Genomic DNA, 21491 nt, shown 5'->3' with positions numbered 1-21491 from the left:
TTCTGGTGCGCAGCTCTTGACCTACCACCCACCAGGCAGAGTGGCTGCAAACGTGCCCTGTCCCCTATAATGAGGGCGGGGCAGCAGGCCCTAGGCAGGGCTGTACAGAATGAGGTTAGGTGACCACGCAGCACACTCAGACTTCTGTCATCGAGTGAGCTCAGCCACAAATGAGGTGACTGAGAGCCCAGAAAACAAATAAGGAATGGTCCAATAAATATTCACAACTGAACATCAGGTGACATTTTCATTTATTCTGTTTACAGATGCCACTTAGTTACACTGTTTTTTTTTTTTCAGTCTCATCTGGGTTGGATCCAAAGACATTCAGAGGCATGGTGAGAGGCAAAGCATCAGACATCTCATTGGTGGCAGGTACTTCCTGACTACTGTACCACCTGCCGTATCCTTCCCCACCTCATCACCCCCAAAGCCATTTACTGCCAAATGCTACAGTAAAAACCCAATGCATTTACATAAAATAATGCCTAACTGCATATTTACATTTTTTAGAAAAAAAATCCCATTTAAGCTCTTCTAGGAAGTTATGGCAGGAAAGGTAAGGACCAAGGCTATGAGCAAGCCATATGTGGAAACTTAAAGTAGATAAGCACTGAGTTTCTCCATAGGTGGAAAAAAGCCACACTGAGCCCACTCTTCCTGTGAGGCAAGATGAGACCTTCCTTTTATACCCTGCTGAGAATCTCAGGTGGACAACGTGACTGCATGAGTGTTGAAAGGCAGCTTGCCGGCTTAGTTATCACCTTGCAGAGGTAGCTATGCACTACACAGCCACACTGCCCAAAGCGCGCTCCTAAGAACACTGGTCCTACAAAGGGCTCCTTGTAAGGGAACTTTAGGAATCACAAGTATTTAGAAAATACTATACACTATCATTTCCTTCCTAGAGATCCGCAATGCACATTATCACATGGAAGTTTCCAGAAGTTCTTTCATAAAGAAATGCTTAACTTTATTTAACCTAGAGTTTCCATATCAACCTGACCTTGGAATCTCTTATTTTTTTAGGTGACACATATCATAGAACGTATTCTGAGAAATGCTCCTCTATGGCTTGGAGAAAATCTTTGCAGAAACAAAATAATAATAATTTTTTACTTAAAAAAATTAAGTAACTAGTAGGATCAAGTGTTGGTCAACAACAAAGAGATCAAAGAGGCAGGAAGTCCACGTCATAGACCCCCCCTTTCTAATTCCAGCCTAGCACTGATGCCATAAACTGTGCCTGCCTGAAAACAGGCAGAAATCAGTTGTCCATGATTTCTCTCTTTAAGGCTTGAGTTGTTCGGCATGGAAATCACAGTACAGAATTGAATGAGGTCCATCAGGAGCCCATATTTCATGTACAGAGGCCAAGCGTCTTGTCTTGTCTTCTGCTATAACAGTGAAATCATTAAACATCTATTGTTGCTTATCACATGACTATGAGGTTTTTCAAATAGACCTGACAAGCCCTTTGTTTCTAACAAAAAAAGGGGATGATAACTCGTAGAGCTTCTCATTATTTTCAGCCACAACTACACAGACCAAGAGATCATAATACAAAGCTTTTGGCCAAATAATTTAAAAGTATGACAGCAAGGACAGGGAAAGATGAAAATCAATGACATTACTGGAATGATGTAAACATTTCATCATCTGCATAATACATAATTTTTTATTCTTGTTTCCAGGGAGTTTCACATGATATTTTAAAGCAGAAGCAGATTCTCCACATGTAGAACTTGGCAGACAATAATAACGTATTATCTATGCCCTGCTGGGATACAAGCACGCATTCACACCTCAATAGCAATCCTCGCAAATCGATACTGCAGAGAGGCGGGAGGCCTCAGTAGCACTAAGCCCCTCTGCGCTGCAGGCTGGCTGGACAGCATATCCAGCAAGCCTGTCAAGCTAACAAACCCCAGGGCTTCTCCACAGCCAACAGCCATGGAAAAATCTCCCTGAGTCACAAAGCCTAGGAGAGTTCTGGAGCAGTGCAACGTCACACGCGGCAGAGGGCCTGACCACAGCCCTAGAGTCAGAGCTTCCTGCTCAGCCACGGGCTCTTCCCCCACCGGGCCATCAGAAGAGGCACGTCCTGGCTTCTGCCTCTTCTCCCTTTTCTTCTTCTCTTTCTGTTTCAGGATCTTGCTCCTGAATGGGTCACTGTGTTTGGATTCCTGGGGCCCACAGTAATGCCAGTCCTCATGGAGCTGGAGGAAGTCCTCCTTGGCTGGGACACAGATCATGGTGTGAGGCTCGGGGCTGCCCTTGCTGAGCAGGGACAGGCTGACCCAAACCAGGGCCCTGGGGAAGTGGCCCAAGATGGACAGGCAGGCCTCTCTGGTCAATCCTTGCTGGCCTCTGCCAGGAGCTCGCCGGCCTCCCCGACTATCCTCAGAACTGGGCCCACACCAGGCTGACAGTTGCTTCAGTAATTTTCTACTCCTACATGAAGTTGGAGACATACGTTTGAGGATATTTTGTTCCAGAAAAAAATATGCAATCAGAAGATTAGACACTGCTAGAATTAATTTGATTCTTTTATACTATATAAGAATCAAAACTACAATTTTTAAGAAATTAGAAATACACTGTAGTACATTTTAGTACTTATATTTTTCTTTTTATGTGTTTGCCATTCTGAAACTCAGGGACTAAAGATTTAAGAAGTTGAAGGCAGGGAAAACAAGACAGTGAGATAGAATCTAGGATTGTAATCACAGTGAGGGTGAAAATAAAGAGCCACTAAGATTTCAATGAGTAAAGGAACTGTAAGGGACTGTTACATGTAAAGTAAGAAAGAATGATAGGAAATTATGAGGCTACTATACGGAAAAGTAAGCACAAGGCTAGAGGGATAAGCACTTTTTAAAAATCAAAGTACAGGCCGGGCGCAGTGGCTCACACCTGTAATCCTAGCACTTTGGGAGGCTGAGGTGGGCAGGTCACCTGAGGTCAGGAGTTCGAGACCAGCCTGGCCAACATGGTGAAAATTAGCCAGGCGTGGTGGCATGTACCTGTAGTCCCAGCTACTTGGGAGGCTGAGGCAGGAGAATCGCTTGAACCCAGGAGGCAGAGGTTGCAGTGAGCCAAGATCACACCTCTGCACTCCCGCCTGGGCGACAGAGCAAGACTCCATCTCAAAAAAAAAAAAAAAAAAGAAAAAAATCAGAGCAAAGCACAGAATGCAGGGTCACTGATAAGCAGAACCTGGCCCACACCAATACTGAGAGGAGAACATAGTGTATCCGGTAGCCTCTCTGGCTAGGACTATATTACATCTAATGGGTTGCTGCTCTAACACAAATCCATATAATTCAAAAGGAACTCGAAGAAATCTAATTTGGTGATTTAAAGCAAAGAATCCTTGCTCAAACTGCATAAAATATGTCAGAAAAAAAACTGCCTTGGCTTAGATCTATTGATGACAATATTGTAAATCATTTCATCAATTAGCATCATGCCTTACATCAAATATTATTAAGCTGTTTCCCTGAGCCCTCTATGAAATATAAAAGACTGGCTTTCCCTTCCAGAAAGTCTATAAATTCACTTGGATTTTGCATAAAGAAACAGTGATAACGCTTACATCCTGTAGCCTCTTCAATATTAAAATAAATAATCCAAAATGTACCCAGAAGTCACCGACACTTACCTGAGAACGCAGAGGTGACTCCCTGTGGCAGCAACATGGTTTTCACTGGCCTCCTGGTCTGTGATCCTCTCAGGCCCTGCCGATTCTTGACACCCTGCATCCATTACCTCCTCTGCCTCCCTGGGGTGCTCTATGGATGTGCCCACTTCATCAGATGGCTGAGGAGTTTTTTTAGGCATGGGAGGACAAGGCACCTCAGATCTTCTTAGGTCACTCTCCTTACCATTTGGAGATGAAGCTACAGAAGGTTCTTCGTGGGCCTGGCCTCTTGACTCCCAGTCTTGAGTTAACTGCTCCCAGGGACAGCAGAAAGGTGCCAGAGTGCCAAGCTTAACGTAGTTGGGCCGTTTTGCAGGAGGGCGTCTAAAGGAAAACATACAGGAGAACCAATGTTGAACAATTTAGGATTGGAAAACTAAAATAATTATAACCATTATAATGCATCTCTATTTTAAAACACACATACACACACACACACACACACACACACACACACACACACAAAAGCTTTCCAAGAAACATATGATAAAGAATAATAGGCTGGGCTCAGTGGCTCATGCCTGTAATCCCAGCACTTTAGGAGGCCAAGGCAGGCGATCACCTGAGGTTAGGAGTTCGAGACCAGCCTGGCCAACATGGTGAAAGCTCTACTAAAAATACAAAAATTAGCCGGGCATGGTGGAGGGTGCCTATAATCCCAGCTACTGGGAGGCTGAGGCAGACGAATCGCTTAAACCCAGGAGGCAGAGGTTGCAGTGAGCTGAGATCGCACCATTGCACTCCAGCCTGGGCAACAGAGTGAGACTCCGTCTCAGAAAATAATAATAATAGGCCAGGCATGGTGGCTCATGCTTGTAATCCCAGCACTTTGGGAGGCCCAGGCGGATGGATCACGTCACGTCAGGAGTTCGAGACCAGCCTGGCCAACATGGTGAAACCCTGTCTCTACTAAAAATACAAAAAAATTAGCTGGGTGTGGTGGCATGTGCCTGTAATCCCAGCTACTAGGGAGGCTGAGGCAGAAGAATCGCTTGAACCCAGGAGGCAGAGGTTGCAGTGAGCCAAGATCATGCCACTGCACTCTATCCTGACAAAAGCGAAACTCCATCTCCAAAAAATAAAATAATAATAATAACCAATTCTACTGGCCAAGCTTTTTTGTTTTCTTTGGTCTTCAATAAACAATGTAGCCCCATGTGGCCACTGAACCACACCAGGGGGTCCATTCCTGAAAGCTACAAGGAACTGGTGACCCTAGAGTTGTGCCACGATTTTCCTGTACACTTACGAGGTTCTAAGCTCAAGGCTACATGAAGTTTCTGTCTTACTCTTGACCTCTAGTGACCCAGCTATCCTCCACAAAGGTAATAAATATCATTATCAGTTTCTTACATAGCCTTCCAGAGACATCTTATGTACACACAAGCAGATATTACATATTTCTTTCTTTTTATTTATTTTTATACAAATAGCAGCATACTAGGTACAGTACTTTTTGCTTAACTTCATTTTCATTTAACAAAATATCTTGATTACTTTATACCAGTACTGAAAGCTCCCTCATTCTTTCTTTTTAATAGGCTGTGTATCTTGTATCTTACTCTACTGAATGAATATGCCCTAATTGATTTAGACAGTCCTCTATTAAAGGACATTTTGATTGTCTTTAAGCTTTTGTTCCTCCAAACAAGGCTGCAATTAATGATCTTGACGGTCATGCTGCCTTCCCCTGCACCACTATGACTCTTGTCACTCCCAGTGGCTTCAGCATCTGCCTAAATCATCCTTCCAATAACCCACCAGTCACCTTCCCACCCTCACTTCGTATGTCTTCCTTCACCCCACCTCAAGCACCCACTCCCTGCTCATACCTTAGGTGTGGTCACTGCCAACACCTGCTCCAGCTTCAAACTGCGATGTCAGTATCCTGCTCTCAGAGCCATGCCTCCTGTTTTCCACCCACTTACCCTCCCACAACAATGCCCCAACCATCCATTTACACTAGCACCTCCCTGCGGCTCGCAGCAGCTGCCTCGCTCTTCATCAGCCTAGATGGCTCACACCACCGTCCCTCCTCTACAAACACCCCCACTCCCTCCACTGGAAAGCTGACCTGGGCGCAGCCAACTCTCCAATGACCCCATGCCAGCCCGAGTGGCAGAGCACAGCGGAGGAAGAACTCATGATGGTTCTTAACGGTCTTCCTTTATAAACACAAATCTCAAGTAGGTGCCCTCTACATCTTACAGATCCCATGTTTCTCCTCTCAATTCCGTCTTCCACTCTCCCAGTAACTGCTTACAATTCCTCTCTCCTCAAATCTCCAACAGCCTCTCTCCCCTTCTTACTGCTGGCTGATAGCTGTGCCTCTTTTTTCATGAAGACAGTCACAATCAGGAGTGTGCTACTTAATCCCCCCACTGCAGAATCTAACCTAGCTAAATAAATCCATGTTCAGATGTCAGTGGCAGTCTAACAGCCTTATATTAATTTTTCTGAGGAAGGAGAACTAGCCAACTTAAGAATTACAGAAAGAAAGTGGTTTGGAAAATAGGATTAAGAGCCAGGGCCGGGCGCGGTGACTCACACCTCTAATCCCAGCACTTTGGGAGGCTGAGACAGGCAGATCACAAGGTCAAAAGATCAAGACCATCCTGGCCAACATGGTGAAACCTGATTTCTACTAAAAATACAAAAATTAGCTGGGCATGGTGGCGGGCACCTGTAATCCTAGCTACTCGGAAGGCTGAGGCAAAAGAATTGCTTGAACCTGGGAGGTGGAGGTTGCAATGAGCCGAGATCACGCCACTGCACTCAAGCCTGGCGACAGAGCAAGACTCTGTCTCAAAAAAAAAAAAAAAAAAAAAGTCAGAACTGTTTGTAAATCTAGTTGGAAGATAGCCAAAGAAATAAAAGCAGATTAAACTGTATCAGTGGCAGTCTAACAGTCTTATATTCAGAAGAACTGAACTCAATCCCAACAGATGCTGCCTCCTCCACGTGTGCCCTGAATCCCACCCCTTCTTCCTTGTCCAAGGACTTCGCTCTTACATTTTAGCTTCCCTCCCCTCTCCTGGGTACCCCCAACCAGCCTAGAAACTTGTGCCTCCATCAAGAACATAAGCTACGTGGCCAGGTATAGTGGCTCATTCCTGTAATCCCAGCATTTTGGGAGGCTGGGATGGGAGGACTGCTTGAGGCCAGGAGTTCAAGACCAGCCTGGGCAACAAAGCGAGACGCTGTCTCTACAAAAAATTTAAAAATTAGCCAGGAGTTGTGGTGCACACCTACAGTCCCAGCTACTCAGGAAGCTGAGATGGGAGGATTGCTTGAGCCCAGGAGTTGGAGGCTGCAGTAAGCTATGATCGCACCACTGCACTCCAGCCTGGGTGACAGAGCGAGACCCTGTCTCAAAAAATAAAAGAAGAATATAAGCTCCATGAAGGCAGAGACAGACTTGTCTGCCTTGTCCCTGCTGTCACCCCACCGCCTACAATGGTGTTTGACACACAGTAGGCTCTAAATAAATGTATGTTAAATGAAGGAATAAATGAGACAAATATATAAAGATGCACACAGGAAGATGTTCACAGAAACACACAGCAAAAAGTCAGAAATAACCTCAAAAGCCACTGATAAATTACAGGACATCCACACTGCAATTGCATGTGACCATTCAAAGTGACATTTTGAACAAAGCTGGCAGGCTGACTCACAAGCCAAATGTGGCCTGCTGTCTGTTTTTGTATGACCCATGAGCTAAGAATGGTTTCTACGTTTTTAAATGGTTGAAAAAGCAAAAGAATAATATTTCACGACACATGAAAATTATATGAAATTCAAATCCGACTGTCCATATATAAAGCACGATTGGAACACAGCCGTGCTCATTCTCTTACGTGTCATCTGCAGCTGCTTTGGAGCCACAGTGGCAGAGTCGAGTAGTTGCCATGGAAACCGAGGGCTCCACAAAGTCAAAAATATTTATCATCTGGCCCTCTACCAAAAAAGTTTGTCAATACTTGGTTTAGAGTCATATTTTTTGATATGGTAAAACCATACATACCATATTGTTAAACGAAAAAGACAGGTTTCAAAATAATGTATGTAATACCATTCTTTAAAAAAATATGTATATCTATGGAAAATCTGCATGCATAAAAAGCTCTGAAGAGTAAGAAATAAGTATTATTTTTAACTATTATTTAACAAACACATAGAAGCCTCTCAACTACATACTATGGGAGGCACAAGGATGTATAACATGTGATTGCTGCCCTCAAAGAGCTGGTAAGGTAGCAATCCAGGAATACATCACTAGTCACTCATTCATCCACCACTCAGCAAATAGTTTGAAACGCAGGCACAGGCCAGGCAGGGTGGCTCACACTTGTAACCCTAGCACTTTGGGAGGCCAAAGGAGGTGGATCACTTGAGCCCAGGAATTCAAGAACACCCTGGGCAACATGGCAAAACCTCATCTCTACAAAAATTAGCCAGGCATGGTGGCAGGTGCCTATAGTCCCAGCTACTCAGGAGGCTGAGGTGGGAGGATCACCTGGGTCTGGGAGGTGGAGGCTGTGGTCAGCCATGATCACGCCACTGTACTCCAGCCTGGGTGACAGAGTGAGATCCTGCCTCAAAAAAAAAAAAAAAGCAAGCTAGGCAGACTGCCTGTCTCTACAGTTATGGTTGCAGCAATGAACAAGAAAACACAATTCTGCCCTCATGAAGCTCACCATCAAGGAACTACAATATTCAACCAGTCATTCATCAGACAACAAATAAAGGTTATTAAGACCTACTGTGCACCAGGCACTGGCTAGACACTGCAAATGCCACAATAAAGAGAGACAGCTTCTGTGCTTCTGGGAGCCTACAATTTAGGGGGCAACAAATTCCCAATGTTAGAATATACTTTGCAATATAAAGGAAATCATGACCCTCATCGGCCACACTTCCAATGAAAAAAGAAAAGTCTAAATGGATAGGTACTAAGATATAAAAACAGTGCTTGGCCAGGTACAGTGGCTCACACCTATAATCCTGGCACTTTGGGAGGCCAAGGCCGGTGGATCTATGGAAAATTGGTATCGAGACCAGCCTGGGCAACATGGTGAAACCCCGTCTCTACAGAAAATACAGAAGTTAGCCAGGCACAATGGCACATGCCTTTACTCTCAGCTACACGGGTGAGGTGAAAGAATCGCTTGAGCCCAGGAGGCAGAGGTTTCAGTGAGCCAAGATCACGCCACTGAACTACAGCCTGGGCAACAGAGCAAGACCACCATCTCAAAAAACAAACAAACAGTACTTATCTCTCTGGGTGGCAGGACTATACCAATTTATCTTTTTATATATTTTCATAGTTTAATTAAATTTTGATAACTATATATTACTTCTATAATAAGTTTTAAAAACACAATTTCCATTTTGGAGGGAGAGACGGGTTGGTAGTAGAAATCTATTAACAAGTGTCTGAGACTCATGTCCAAGTTTAAGTGTACATCATTATTGATAGAAATAAATAACAAACAGAAGGGTTTATAACCAAAATGGGCCTACAAAAGCCAAATAGATATAAGACAATCTCCTCACTTAAGTAATATCTTCTTAATTATTTCTCAGTAATGCTGAACTCACTGAAAAGTCTATGAAATTACCAAAGCCATCCTAATGTTTGGGATACCAATATAAGCAGGCACTTCTCTTTTCCTTAATACATTATCAAACTAGAGAAGCCAGTTTCTTACCTTTTGTACTTTTCAAGAAGATTCTTAGCTTGCTCTTCCGCAAACAGCATCCCGGCAGGGCAGTCTGGAAAATCACCTGGGACATTAGGTGACCTCTTATACTGAGAATGCACTGCAGACTCTTTCAACCCTCCGACTCTCACACCTCGATAAATCTAAAAGAAATGTCAAAAAGATACTGACAGTCTACCAACTTAAAGTGAATTGCTTAATGCTTATATGGGGGAAAATGGGAACAACCTAAACGCCCCTCAAAAGGAGAATGAATAGAAATACACACAATGGATTACCATGCAATAGTAAAAATGAATGAAATCGAGCTTCGTCATGCTTCATTAACCAATATGGAAAAGAATCTCAATGCCAAGTGAATACAGCAAGTTGCAAAATCATATACACGGTAAGGTATATACTTTAAAAACATGTCAAGTCTAAATAGTTATTTTATTGTGGGATACAAACATACTTTAATAAAGCTATAAAAATATGCATGGTAGTAGCAAATACCGAAATCAGCGGAGTGATTATTTTAAAAGGAGGGAGGGAAATGAAACTGGAGAGAGGTACACAGGGTGCATCAATGCATCTGTAATGTTATATTTCTTAAGCCGGATGGCGGGTAAATGGCACACAGGCATTCACTATATCAGCATCTATTCTTTTTTGTATGCTTGAAAGCATCTCATAGTAAAAAATTAAGTAGGATTATTTTTAAATATTCCTACTCCTGAATGATTAACTGGATGTCCCTTGCACTAGGCATGCTAAAAATTAATTACCGGCATGAATCTAAAAGTCTCACATGCCTTTTACACTCTCTAGAATCGAAGTAATATTTATTTATTTATTTATTTACTTATTTATTTTATTTATTTATTTTTGTTGAGACAGAGTCTCGCTCTGTCGCCCAGGCTGGAGTGCAGTGGTATGATCTCAGCTCACTGAAACTCCACCTCCCAGGTTCAAGGGATTCTTATGCCTCAGCCTCCCAAGGAGTTGGGATTACAGGTATGCACCACCACACCCAGCTAGTTTTTGTATTTTTAGTAGAGATGGGGTTTCACCATGTTGGCCAGGCTGGCCTCAAACTTCTGACCTCAAGTGATCTGCCCACCTCGGTCTCCCAAAGTGCTGGGATTACAGGAGTGAGCCACCACACCCAGCCTTCAAAGTAATATTTGAAATAACCAGGAAAAAAAAGACACATTCGATTCTAATAAAATTTTTAGCTGCAGTTGATAAATAGGAGTATATAATAGGTTATAGTTAACATTTCAAAAACAAAAAAAAAAGTATTCTATCCATCTGTAAAAGTTAAGTCCTTTGCTTTTAAACTGATAACAAATTTCTTCAAATCAAATACCTCAACATTTTTGTTGCCACTACTATTCGAATATCAGGCCACTTTAAAAACCTCAACAACTGACGATATGTCAGCACAGGTCTTATAATGAGAACCTGGCTCCAGGGACTATACGTATGAAGTATCTTGTATCCAGGACTATAGCTCTAAGGGCAGAAATATACCACTCAATTCCTCCTAAGTTGTACATAAAGTCTGGAACATTTTGAGTACTTAGCATTTATTAGGAATGTATTTTAAATATTGCAACTGTTAGAATCAAAAAGTAACTTACAAATGGAATCCAGAAAGCCATGCCCCAGCCCTTTGGGAGCAGGACATCCCAGCCACTTCCCCAGCCTAGTCGATCTTCACCAGTCACTTTTCCTGGCTGCTGAATCAAAAGTATAGGTATCTTGGATTCATGGGGACCTAAAATAAGCTGTGACCCAGGCACCAGCAATTCACTCCTCATCCGGTTTAAATCCTAAAGTGGAAGAAAATAATTCAAGACAAATAGCCCTAGTCTTCTGGGAGATCCTCCTGGGTGTCCCTATAAGCAGCTTTAGAAAGTTAAATGCTCTTTTAAAAAAGCAAGAGAAAAACGTTCTAAATAAATAAATGTGAGCCATTTTAAGTATAAGGTATTCCTCCTACAGATATTTTCCTCTATACAAGTGCTTAGGTAGAAATGCGAAATTATCTTATATCATTCATTATCAGTATTCATTCTGCTGATCTCTTATATCAAGATTAATCTTGTATGTTGATATTCTGTCCTTACATTGATTTTGATTAAGATTTGGTGTCATGAAGTAAAAAAGATATAAACAATTAAGTGACACCTTCTCAAGGATGGGCAACTAGAGAAATGCACTGACTCTTGAGAAAATTGCTCATCAGATCTTCAAGAATTAAATAGAAGATGTTTAAAATTATTGTTAAGGGGAATGTAGTGGGTGGATAACATCCTTTCAGACTTTTCTTGGAGCTGTAAAAAGAGATTAACAGGTAGGTAAGAGGGCTATCACTGTTTAGAAAAACTATGCAAGAGACTGCCTCCAGGCCATAGTCTAACTGCTACCTCATGAACGCTCTTCAAGCCAGGTCCAATCCTGATTCTTCTTTTTCACTTTCGGGGTTTCCACTACCATCTATGTGTTAGTAATTCCAAACTATATCTCTTTAGCTCCGACTTTTCCTCCCAGGATCAAAACCTGTCTCCTGGACCTCTGCTCTTGGGAAGTCCCACAGCCCCTCAAGCTCAAGATTGAACTCATCACCCTTCCCATTGTATTTGCTCTCTTCCTATATTCCTCACCTAGCTGAATGACACCACAATTCACACACTCCATTCATTCAGCCATTCAAATATTTACTGAGCACTTCTATGCGCCACACACTTTTCTAGAACCTGGAAATACATCAGTGAGCAAGTAAGACATGGTTCTGGCTCTCTTTTAGCTGAAATCCTAAATCCAAGCTAGAATATCAGGACCTAATCGACACACCTCCTCCTTTCTTACCTCCTATCTTCCAACCAACCACCAAGCCTTGTCAATTTCACCTTCCAGGAATATGCGTTAAACATCACCCTCTCCACTCTAGCCACACTGCCACAACTCAGGCCCCCATTATGTCATACCTAGAATATTTCAAGGGTCTTTTTAAGGCCATCCAACCCACAGTCTCTCTCCAGCTTCCTCACCCCCCATCTCCAACCCCACACTGCTGTCAGAGTGAAATCTCATCATGTCACAGCCAACCTTAAAACCTTCAAGGGTGTCCCACATCTCCAGTCCAAATCCTGAAAAGGCTTCAAGGTCTTTCACGCTGTAGCCCCATTTGCGTCTTCAGCTTCCTCTCTCACCCCATTCCTGATTCCTAGCTCCTGATCCACTTGTAGAGTCTTCCTGGTTTTTGCCTGGGCTCCTGCACATGCTTTTCTTACTTCCTGCAATCTTATCTTCACTGAAACCTTGACCCTGCCCCCAAGAAGTCTGGTGACTTCTGGCTCCCATCTGAGAGTCAGTTCAAATGCCTGCTCTTCCATCAGGAGGCTGGCCTCATTTTTCTCATCTGAGCTCAGTACCCCTTCTAGAGGTTTCCTGAGTGCCCTGTACTTCTTTGACCACATCTAAGTCATCTATCCCAGCATCTTACACAATGTCTGGCCCTGGAAGGTCCCCAGTCATAGTAAAATTAAAGACAGAGAACATTTAAGGGAAAAGAAAACAATAAAAGAAAAACATATTTCAACCATGAGATAATCATTTCAAGAAAAAGTCTTTGTATTAACATTTTCTAGAGATTATTCTTACTTTATCTCTAAGAACAGAAAAAAATCACAGTATGTATCTTTATTCTTAGATTCTTATCCTTGGATAATAGACAAGATCCTTATCTTATTCTTAGATCCCTATCCTTATTCTTAGATTATCCCTAAGAACAGAAGAAAATCACAGTACATATCATGAGTTAGGGATCAACAACTTGTTTGAAAACAAAAGAAAGTCTATGGAATTCTATGAAGTATGAATAACTTTTTATGGTCTCTAGAATGATATATTTAACCTGTCATTCATGACTTTACCAATAACCCTTACACTATTAGTTACCTGATCCGAGATTTTATTCTCTGTGACACTCTTACAGATATCTTGGTTCCAGATAAAGCTATGCGTACATTCCACAGGCACACCCTCCAGAAGCAGCTGTCTAACTTTCTCATTATCTAAGAGGGAAAAGAAATAGCCTTCAAACCACATCCTTCAGATCAATGAAGTCAAACTCCAAACATTGGCAATAGGCCTTTTGTTACAAAACAATATTTCATAGGCATTTACTTAACTTAGAAGAATTTACTTGACAAGAAATTAAGTTATTCTTATAGTCGGTTTTACAGTCTATGACATAGCAAAGGCTCCTAAGCAGTTTTCTCTGGTATTGATTTTTCATGTATAAGATGCAAATATCACAATATTAAATTGCCTCCAAATAACTGTCTAATTCCACATGTAAGATAATCAAATTCTAGGAGCCACGGCAAAGGCAAATAATACGGCACATTAAGGCAGGCATGGTGGTGCACACCTGTAATTCCAGCCACTTGGGAGGCTAAGGGGGGAGGGTGACTTAAGCCCAGGAGTTTAAGTCCAGCCTGGGCAACATAGCAAGACCCCATCTCTAAATAATAATATGCCATATTATAAATACATGTCATATTTCAACTACTGGCTTCAGGGTTTTGTGTATCATTCCTCATCCAATGGTGGTGAGCCAACAGATATCATCATCTTCTCTTCTGTCCATTATTTTAAGTCTCTGATAACCTATTTATATTGAACTATTTATTCGTTTCTGTAAAATGTATTTTTTCATCCTTTTTTTTTCTTTGAGACAGAGTCTTGCTCTGTCGCCCAGGCTGGAGTGCAGTGGCGCAATCTTGGTTCACTGCAACCTTCGCCTCCCAGGTTCATGTAATTCTCCTGCCTCAGCCTCCCAAGTAGCTGGGATTACAGACGCATGCCACCATGCCTGGCTAATTTTGGTATTTTTAGTAGAGACAGTATTTCACCGTGTTGGCTAGGCTGGTCTTAAACTCGTGACCTCAAGTGATCCACCTGCCTCGGCCTCCCAAAGTGCTGGGATTATAGGTGTGAGCCACCGTGCCCAGCCTCATCCCTTTAAAATAAACATATTTTCAGTGATACATAGTGTTTTATCCCTTTAAATAAGCTGTACCGTGCTAGAAAGTACTCAAGCAGGAAGGGGAACAAACTTTATCAGTGACAAACTTCTATATTGATAGAAGGAACTTCCTACATGCAGTCATTTAATCCCCAGGGAAAAACATCTCCCAAATCTTATTTTGTTGAACTGAAGAATTTTCATTAGAAAAAAAGACAATTTGTGAGTTTGCGTTATGGTTCTAAACTGTCCACACAGAAACATCACTCAAAGGCACATACCTGCCTGCTGGGTCTGATGGCTAGGAAAGAATAAGTTGGAAGCAACTAGGCCATAGTGTGACAGATTTTAGGGGAGAACGAAGTTAGAAAAAATTAAGTTGATGAAAAGATCTGAGATTAAAACTGTTTAAAAGCCACAACAGGCCAGGTGCAACGGCTCATGTCTATAATCCCAGCACTTTGGGAGGCCAAGGCAGGCAGATTGCTTCAGCTCAGGAGTTCAAGACCAGCCTGGGCAACATGGCGAAACCCTGTCTCTACAGGAAAATACAAAAATTAGCTGGGTGTGGTGGTGTGTGCCTGTCGTCCCAGCTACTTGAGAGGCTGACGTAGGAGGATGGCTTGAGCCCAGGAGGTGGAAGCTGCAGTGAGCTGAGATCGCGCCACTCCACTCCAGCCTGGGTGACAGAGCCAGACCCTGTCTCAAAAAAATAAAGTAAAATAAAAAATTTTTAAAAGCCACAGCAGCTTCATTACACTACTCTTCCTCACAGAGATAACCACCATCAGATCCTCAAGCCACAGTGCTGTGTGCTGCAAGTTCACATGGCCTGTCTAGGGGCAGTCAAGCTCCACTTCCAACAGCCTGGGTACCCAGAGCACTTTCCTGTGGAGCACTGCCACGGATTTCGGGAACATGATTGGGATTTTAGTCAGACTAAGCTGCAGACAAAAGAGATAGTTGATACTTACAGTGTAAAGATACAGGAAAGTACTACCTCATCTTCAAACATTCTAAAAGATAATAATAGATAGGTCTGGCAAAAGTGGCTCACGCCTGTAATCCTAGCACTTTGGGAGGCTGAGATGGGAGGATCACTTGAGCCTAGGAGTTTGAGACCAGCCTAGGCAATTTAGTGAGACCCTGTCTCTACAAAAAAGTTAAAAATTAGCCAGGCATAGTGGTATGTGCCTGTAATCCCAGCTATTTGGGGGGCTGCGGTGGGAGGATCGCTTGAGCCCGGGAGTTCAAGGCTGCAGTGAGCCATGATTGCGCCACTGCACTCGGGTCTGGGCAACAGAGTGAGACTCTGTCTCAAAAATAAATAAAATAATATTAATAATAATAGATAAAACATAGTAGACAGTATGTCCAAAGGAGTATTATTGAGCTAAAAAGAAATGTGCTATTGAGCCATGAGAAGACACAGAGGAAATTTTTGGTTTTTTTTTAGATGGAGTCTTGCTCAACTGTTGCCCAGACTGGAGTGTGGTGGTGCGATCTCAGCTCACTGCAGCCTCTGCCTCCCAGGTTCAAGCTATTCTCCTGCCTTGGCCTCCCAAGTAGCTGGGATTATAGGCACCCACCACCATGTCAAGCTAATTTTTTTTTTTTTTTAGTAGAGACAGGGTTTCACCCTGTTAGCCAAGCTGGTCTCGAACTCCTGACCACAGGTGATCTGCCCGCCTTGGCCTCCCAAAGTGCTGGGATTACAGGCGTGAGCCACCATGCCTGGCCTACATAGAGGAAATTTAAGTGCATATTACTAAGTGAAAGAAGCCTATCTGAAAAGGCTATGTATTGTATGATTCCAATTATATAATATTCTAAAAAACACAAAACTATGGAGGTAGTAAAAAGATCAGTGGTTATCGGAAGTTAGGGGGAAAAGAGGGATGAATAGGCAGAGCACAGAGGATTTGGGGGGCAGTGAATCTATTCTGTATGATGCTATTATGGTGAGTATGTCACCTTTGTCAAAATCGATAAGAGTATATATACCACCAAGAGTGGACCTTAATACAAACTTAGAGTATATATATCACCAAGAGTGAACCCTAATACAAACTAAGGACTTTAGGTGATAATGATGTGTTAATGTCGGTTCATGGATTCTAACAAACGTACCACTCTAGTAAGGACATAGACTGTGTGGTGGCGGTGCATGGAAGGGGATGGAGGTTCATGGGATCTCGGTACTTTATGCTCAATTTTGCTGTGAATCTAAAGCTGCGCTAAAAAATAATAAAGTCTATTTACAACAAAGTGGAGTACGTCTGAAGGCTAAGGGGAAGGCCCTTTTAGGTCAATAGTCTTTACTGGGTAGAGAAAAAGAATATCCCCAGCTGAGTCAGCACACACATCAGTGGGCCTAGAATGACTGCCACTTCTGAATGTAATTCTAAGTCCTTCCCCCAGACTCAAAGCATGTTTTCTTTCATACACAGACAAAAGTTCTTGAATTGATTATATTAACTCCAGAATGTGACTTGAAGACTGAAGGGAGGAGCTTGCTTTCTCCTTTCTTAAATGTATTTAAAGATCACCAAATGTTAAATTAAACTTTCTTTTAATGAGTTTTACTCAGAGAAGCAAAGGTAACCAGTAAAAGGCTTTCTCATTTGGAAATCAAATAAAACCAAAGTTACAGCCTTCAGATTAAACTATTTTAAATAAAATATGTAAAACAGTTCAAAGGGCCCAGGGGAAGCAGAGAACATGGCTGCTAACTGGGCACTGCTCAAGTCCGCTGCAGATCAGTGCTCTCAAAGTGCTTGCAAGAGCTATAAAATATAAAGGGATGACCTCTAACCTATCACTCTAAAGGCAGCTGTCCTCCTTCCATGTTTTGGGTAGTATGGGAAAGTCATACTACCAAAGAGTGTTTAAAGGGAAAGATCATAAGCCCACGAGCACAACGTAAATTCAGTATTTCCTAAAGGAAATTGATCTCTCACAGATAAGAACTAATCAAAATAATCCATCAAAGCAAATTGGCAAATACTAAGGATAGCAAATAAAACAACAGCTAGTACGGCAGAAACTATATTTTTAAATCTCATCTAGAAAACCAGTTACCTATATAGTGAAATACTGTGTTAATAAAGTTGAAAAGATTTGCAAAAACACATTATTAATATTTAATTCAAATTCTAGAACCAGCTATCAAGCAAACTTTTTCAAAGCATCTAAGAATATGCATTATCACTTCATTTTCTTCATGTACCTTCCCTTTTAAAAGCTCTCTAGCTGGGAATGGTGGCTCACACCTGTAATCCCAGCACTTTGGGAGGCCGAGGCAGAAGGATTGCTTGACTTCAGGCGTCAAATTAAATCACGTTTTTCAAGATAGACTTTAATTTTCCTTGAGCTGATTCATATTAAAACAAAAGCCTTAGAGAGGATTTAATAATCACCTCATTCCAAAAAAGGATTTGAGGTAGCAAGAGAAACTAAGTAGAGTTTATAGCTTCAAGGCAATTATAATAGTCAACATTTAATGGTGTAGTAAATGCTGCAACTTTTACGTTGCACCAGACCACATTCGTAGTAAAAAAGAAAAGAAAAGAAAGAGGCAATGACTCATTGAGTAAAGTCTTAGGCTTCATAATTAACTAACTTACCTACATTCTTCAAACTCCTCTCTCATCCAATCCACCTTTTATGTGACGTTCTGACAGAGTAATTTATTGCCTCCTCAATAAGCTATCTAACTACATTAAAAAAAAATTCTGGGCCAGGCGTGGTGGTTCATGCCTGTAATCCCAGCACTTTGGGAGGCTGAAGTGGGTGGATCACCTGAGGTCAGGAGTTTGAGATCAGCCTGGCCAACATGGTGAAACCCCATCTCTACCAAAAATACAAAAAAAAAAAAAAAAAATTAGCCAGGCGTTGTGGTGGATGCCTGTAATTTCAGCTACTCAGGAGGCTGAGGCAGGCAAATCACTTGAACCCAGGAGGTGGAGGTTGCAGTGATGATGCCATTGCACTCCAGCCTGGGTGACAAAAGCGAGACTCCATCTCAAAAAAAAAAAAATTCTGAAGTCGTTACAACACAAACCTTTACTTTATCTCCAAAGACTCACATGGTAATTTTAATTATTCTTCCAATTAATCATGTTTAAATGACAGTAAATACAATGAGACATTATCAAAATTGCTGCCAATCTCATATCAGAACAAAATTTTAGCCAGCCCCTTACCCACCTCCTGTGCCACCCCAGCCAAACAACTTTCTCAGGCCTCTAGTACTACTTAGTCTAAACCAAGACATCTTATACTTCAGCACCTGGGATGGCCTTGCCAGGATTCGAACCTGGATCATCTGTATGGTCAGACAGAGGCTTCCACTGAGCACAAGACCAGCTTCGGGTGCAGATCCCTTCCTCACAATTAAAATTCTGAAACGCCAGACATTTTCAGAGAACGTAGTTTGCAGAGAGACAGGTTTTACTAGATACTAAAAAAAGAGAACTCGGAAAATAAAATGAACATAAGTATCAGGCTACATGTTTTACTGCTAAAAGACACTTCCACACATACCATTTCCTTAGATCATAATCAGCTTGTAAAGTGGGCAGGTAAGGAGACTGCCCTAAGTTTTTACAGATGAAGTTACTGGAGAGGTGTCAGAGAAAGAACTCTTCTTCTAATAAGACTGGACTGCTCGAAATAGTAAGGAAAACCTGGGGTGTTTTTAGAACTTTACCTTGGCATTTTTCTGGATTGGGCAAAGCTTTGGACTTCTTTTGGGGCAAATTTATTCGAGGATCCCCAACTGTCAGTCCCAGAATAGTACCTGCCGGAATTTCTGCTGGTGATGTTATTCCTTTAACAACAACAAAAAGAAGTTTACAGAAAGTCATTCATAATACATCTGTATTTGCTTGTATTTTTAAATCTTTCAGATTTCCTAATGAAACGTTTTTCTTGGACTAATTACTTAAAAACATGTATTCCCTCTCTTCCCATTGATACTTTTAGAGAATAAGTTAACATTCATAAAGAATGAGGTTTCTTGCAAAAAACATGAGGCCAACATAAAAAAAAAGGTTCTTTTATGAAATGAACACATATGCTTCTATCAGTGATAACTACAGCAGCTATGAGCAAAAACGTAGTTGTGTGCAGGTAAGCATAGAGTTTAGGTCAGTACCTGGTGTATGCATTTATCTCCACTATCAGAATGCCAGTTACTTAGAATATGAACATACCATTTGTTTGTTGTTTCATAACCAGGCATGAATATAGTGTTTATTCACTGAGTTCAGTCCCTCTCTTACTTGGTTCTCTTGCTGTGTCACAATAGCAGCAGGTTAAAAAGCAATACTGCATGTTGGAGGCCCAACTGCAAAAGGCTCTTTTGGCCCCCTTCCCTCCCCAACACAACCCAGTCTTCCCTTTGTATACCTCCCAACAACTCAAAAATGGCTTCTTGTCTGCAATGAAGGGAAACGCTGTCAGGTTTCTTACAGGTTTCTATCCACCAGCGGTGAGGTGTCTCCTCTGTGTCCTCTCCCACCTGAAAAATAACAACTACTATTCACTGGACGAACAATGAATCCACCTTCATAATTTTGTCATGGTTGTGATATCAGCCCCCACTCTTTCTTCTTCTATGTGTGGAAATGTATGTGTTATGGGGTGAACCAGGGAAGTTGCCACTATACTTAACATAGTAATTAATACCAGACTAACTACTCTTTGAATTAGCAGCAAGGATATAGTATTACACTTCTCTCAAGATTTCACATATGAAGAAAATCATCTATGGTTTTTATAGACTAACTCACTAAGATACTTCACACTCAAAGTCTCTCCAGAGCGCAGTACCAACAAAGGAGGCCTCGCTCCTCTCTCTTTTTTTTTTTTTGACACAGTCTCACTGTCACTGAGGCTGGAGTGCAGTGGCCCGTCATGGCTCACTGCAGCCTCAATCTCCCAGGCTCAAGTGATCCTCCCACTTCAGCCTCTCAAGTGGCTGGGAGATGGAACTACAGTCACATGCCACCATGCCCAGCTAATTTTTTTTAACTTATTTTTTGTAGATATATGGTCTCACTATGGTGCCCAGGCTGGTCTTGAATTCCTGGGCTGAAGCAATCAACCCACCTCAGCCTCCCAAAGAGCTGGGATTTCAGGTGTGAGCCACCACGCCTGGTCCTCTTCCACTAGAGCTAACTTCATCATCTCCAATGTAAGCAATAAAATGTTCCTCACCAAAGGAAAATCAAACCAGTACCTTTTGAAGAACTTTCCAGATAAAAGATATACTACTACTACATTATTCCTAGAAATGTATATTTTTTCCACATGGAACTAGGAATTGAGGAAGATTTCAAAAAATCCTTCAAGTATCACATGCATGGCAAGAAGGGAATCTATAGCCACAACTCATGCTGAAGTTCATTGAAGTAGGATGTGCACTTACGGATCCTAAAGAAACAATCATGGCCGGGTGCAGTGGCTCACGCCTGTAATGCCAGCATTTTGGTAGGCCGAGGCAGGCGGGTCACTTGAGGCCAGGAGTTCGAGACCAGCCTGGCCAACATGGTGAAACCCCTAATAAAAATACAAAAAATATTAGCCGGGTGTGTTGGCTGGCACCTGTAATTCCAGCTACTCGGGAGGCTGAGGTATGAGAATTGCTTGAACCTGAGAGGTGGAGGTTGCAGTGAGCTGAGATTGTGCCACTGCACTCCAGCCTGGGTGACAGAGTGAGGCTCTGTCTCAAACAAACAAACAAAAAAAAAAAGCAATCATAACAAAGGTACCATTTATTCACAGAAACTCAGGTAGCACAGCTTAGTGGTTTACAGTACAGGCTCTGGAACCAAACTTCACAGGTTCAAATCTTTGCTCCACAACTTACTTATTAGCTACTACGGGGCACCCTCTCTGTGCCAGACATTGTGCTAAGCACTGAGGAGAGAGTAAAAAACAGGACCAACTCTATCCTCACCCTTATGAAGCTCACAGTCTCATGAGAGACATGGACATTACATAAATACACAAATCTATATATATAAATTGAGGAAAT

The 21491-nt window shown here is 42.0% G+C and overlaps 1 protein-coding gene across 1 annotated transcript in view; it reads right to left on the bottom strand.

The window, feature by feature from the left end:
* Positions 1-234: 234 nt before the first annotated feature.
* The window catches only part of POP1 (POP1 homolog, ribonuclease P/MRP subunit), a 42374-nt gene continuing 21117 nt past the window's right edge, over positions 235-21491 (bottom strand). The window contains exons 10-16 of the mRNA XM_001149532.4: positions 19862-19973; positions 19161-19280; positions 13378-13493; positions 11055-11246; positions 9418-9572; positions 3665-4027; positions 235-2454 (exon numbers count right to left, since the gene is read on the bottom strand). Coding sequence (XP_001149532.3) covers positions 1800-2454; positions 3665-4027; positions 9418-9572; positions 11055-11246; positions 13378-13493; positions 19161-19280; positions 19862-19973 — 1713 coding nt within the window. The 3' untranslated portion in view covers positions 235-1799. The remainder of the gene's footprint in view (positions 2455-3664; positions 4028-9417; positions 9573-11054; positions 11247-13377; positions 13494-19160; positions 19281-19861; positions 19974-21491) is intronic.

This window comes from Pan troglodytes, chromosome 7 (assembly GCF_028858775.2).
Source record: "Pan troglodytes isolate AG18354 chromosome 7, NHGRI_mPanTro3-v2.0_pri, whole genome shotgun sequence".
Classification (NCBI taxonomy): domain Eukaryota; kingdom Metazoa; phylum Chordata; class Mammalia; order Primates; family Hominidae; genus Pan; species Pan troglodytes.
Note: the sequence above shows the minus strand (reverse complement) of the source record. Positions and strands in the feature narration are given on the sequence as shown.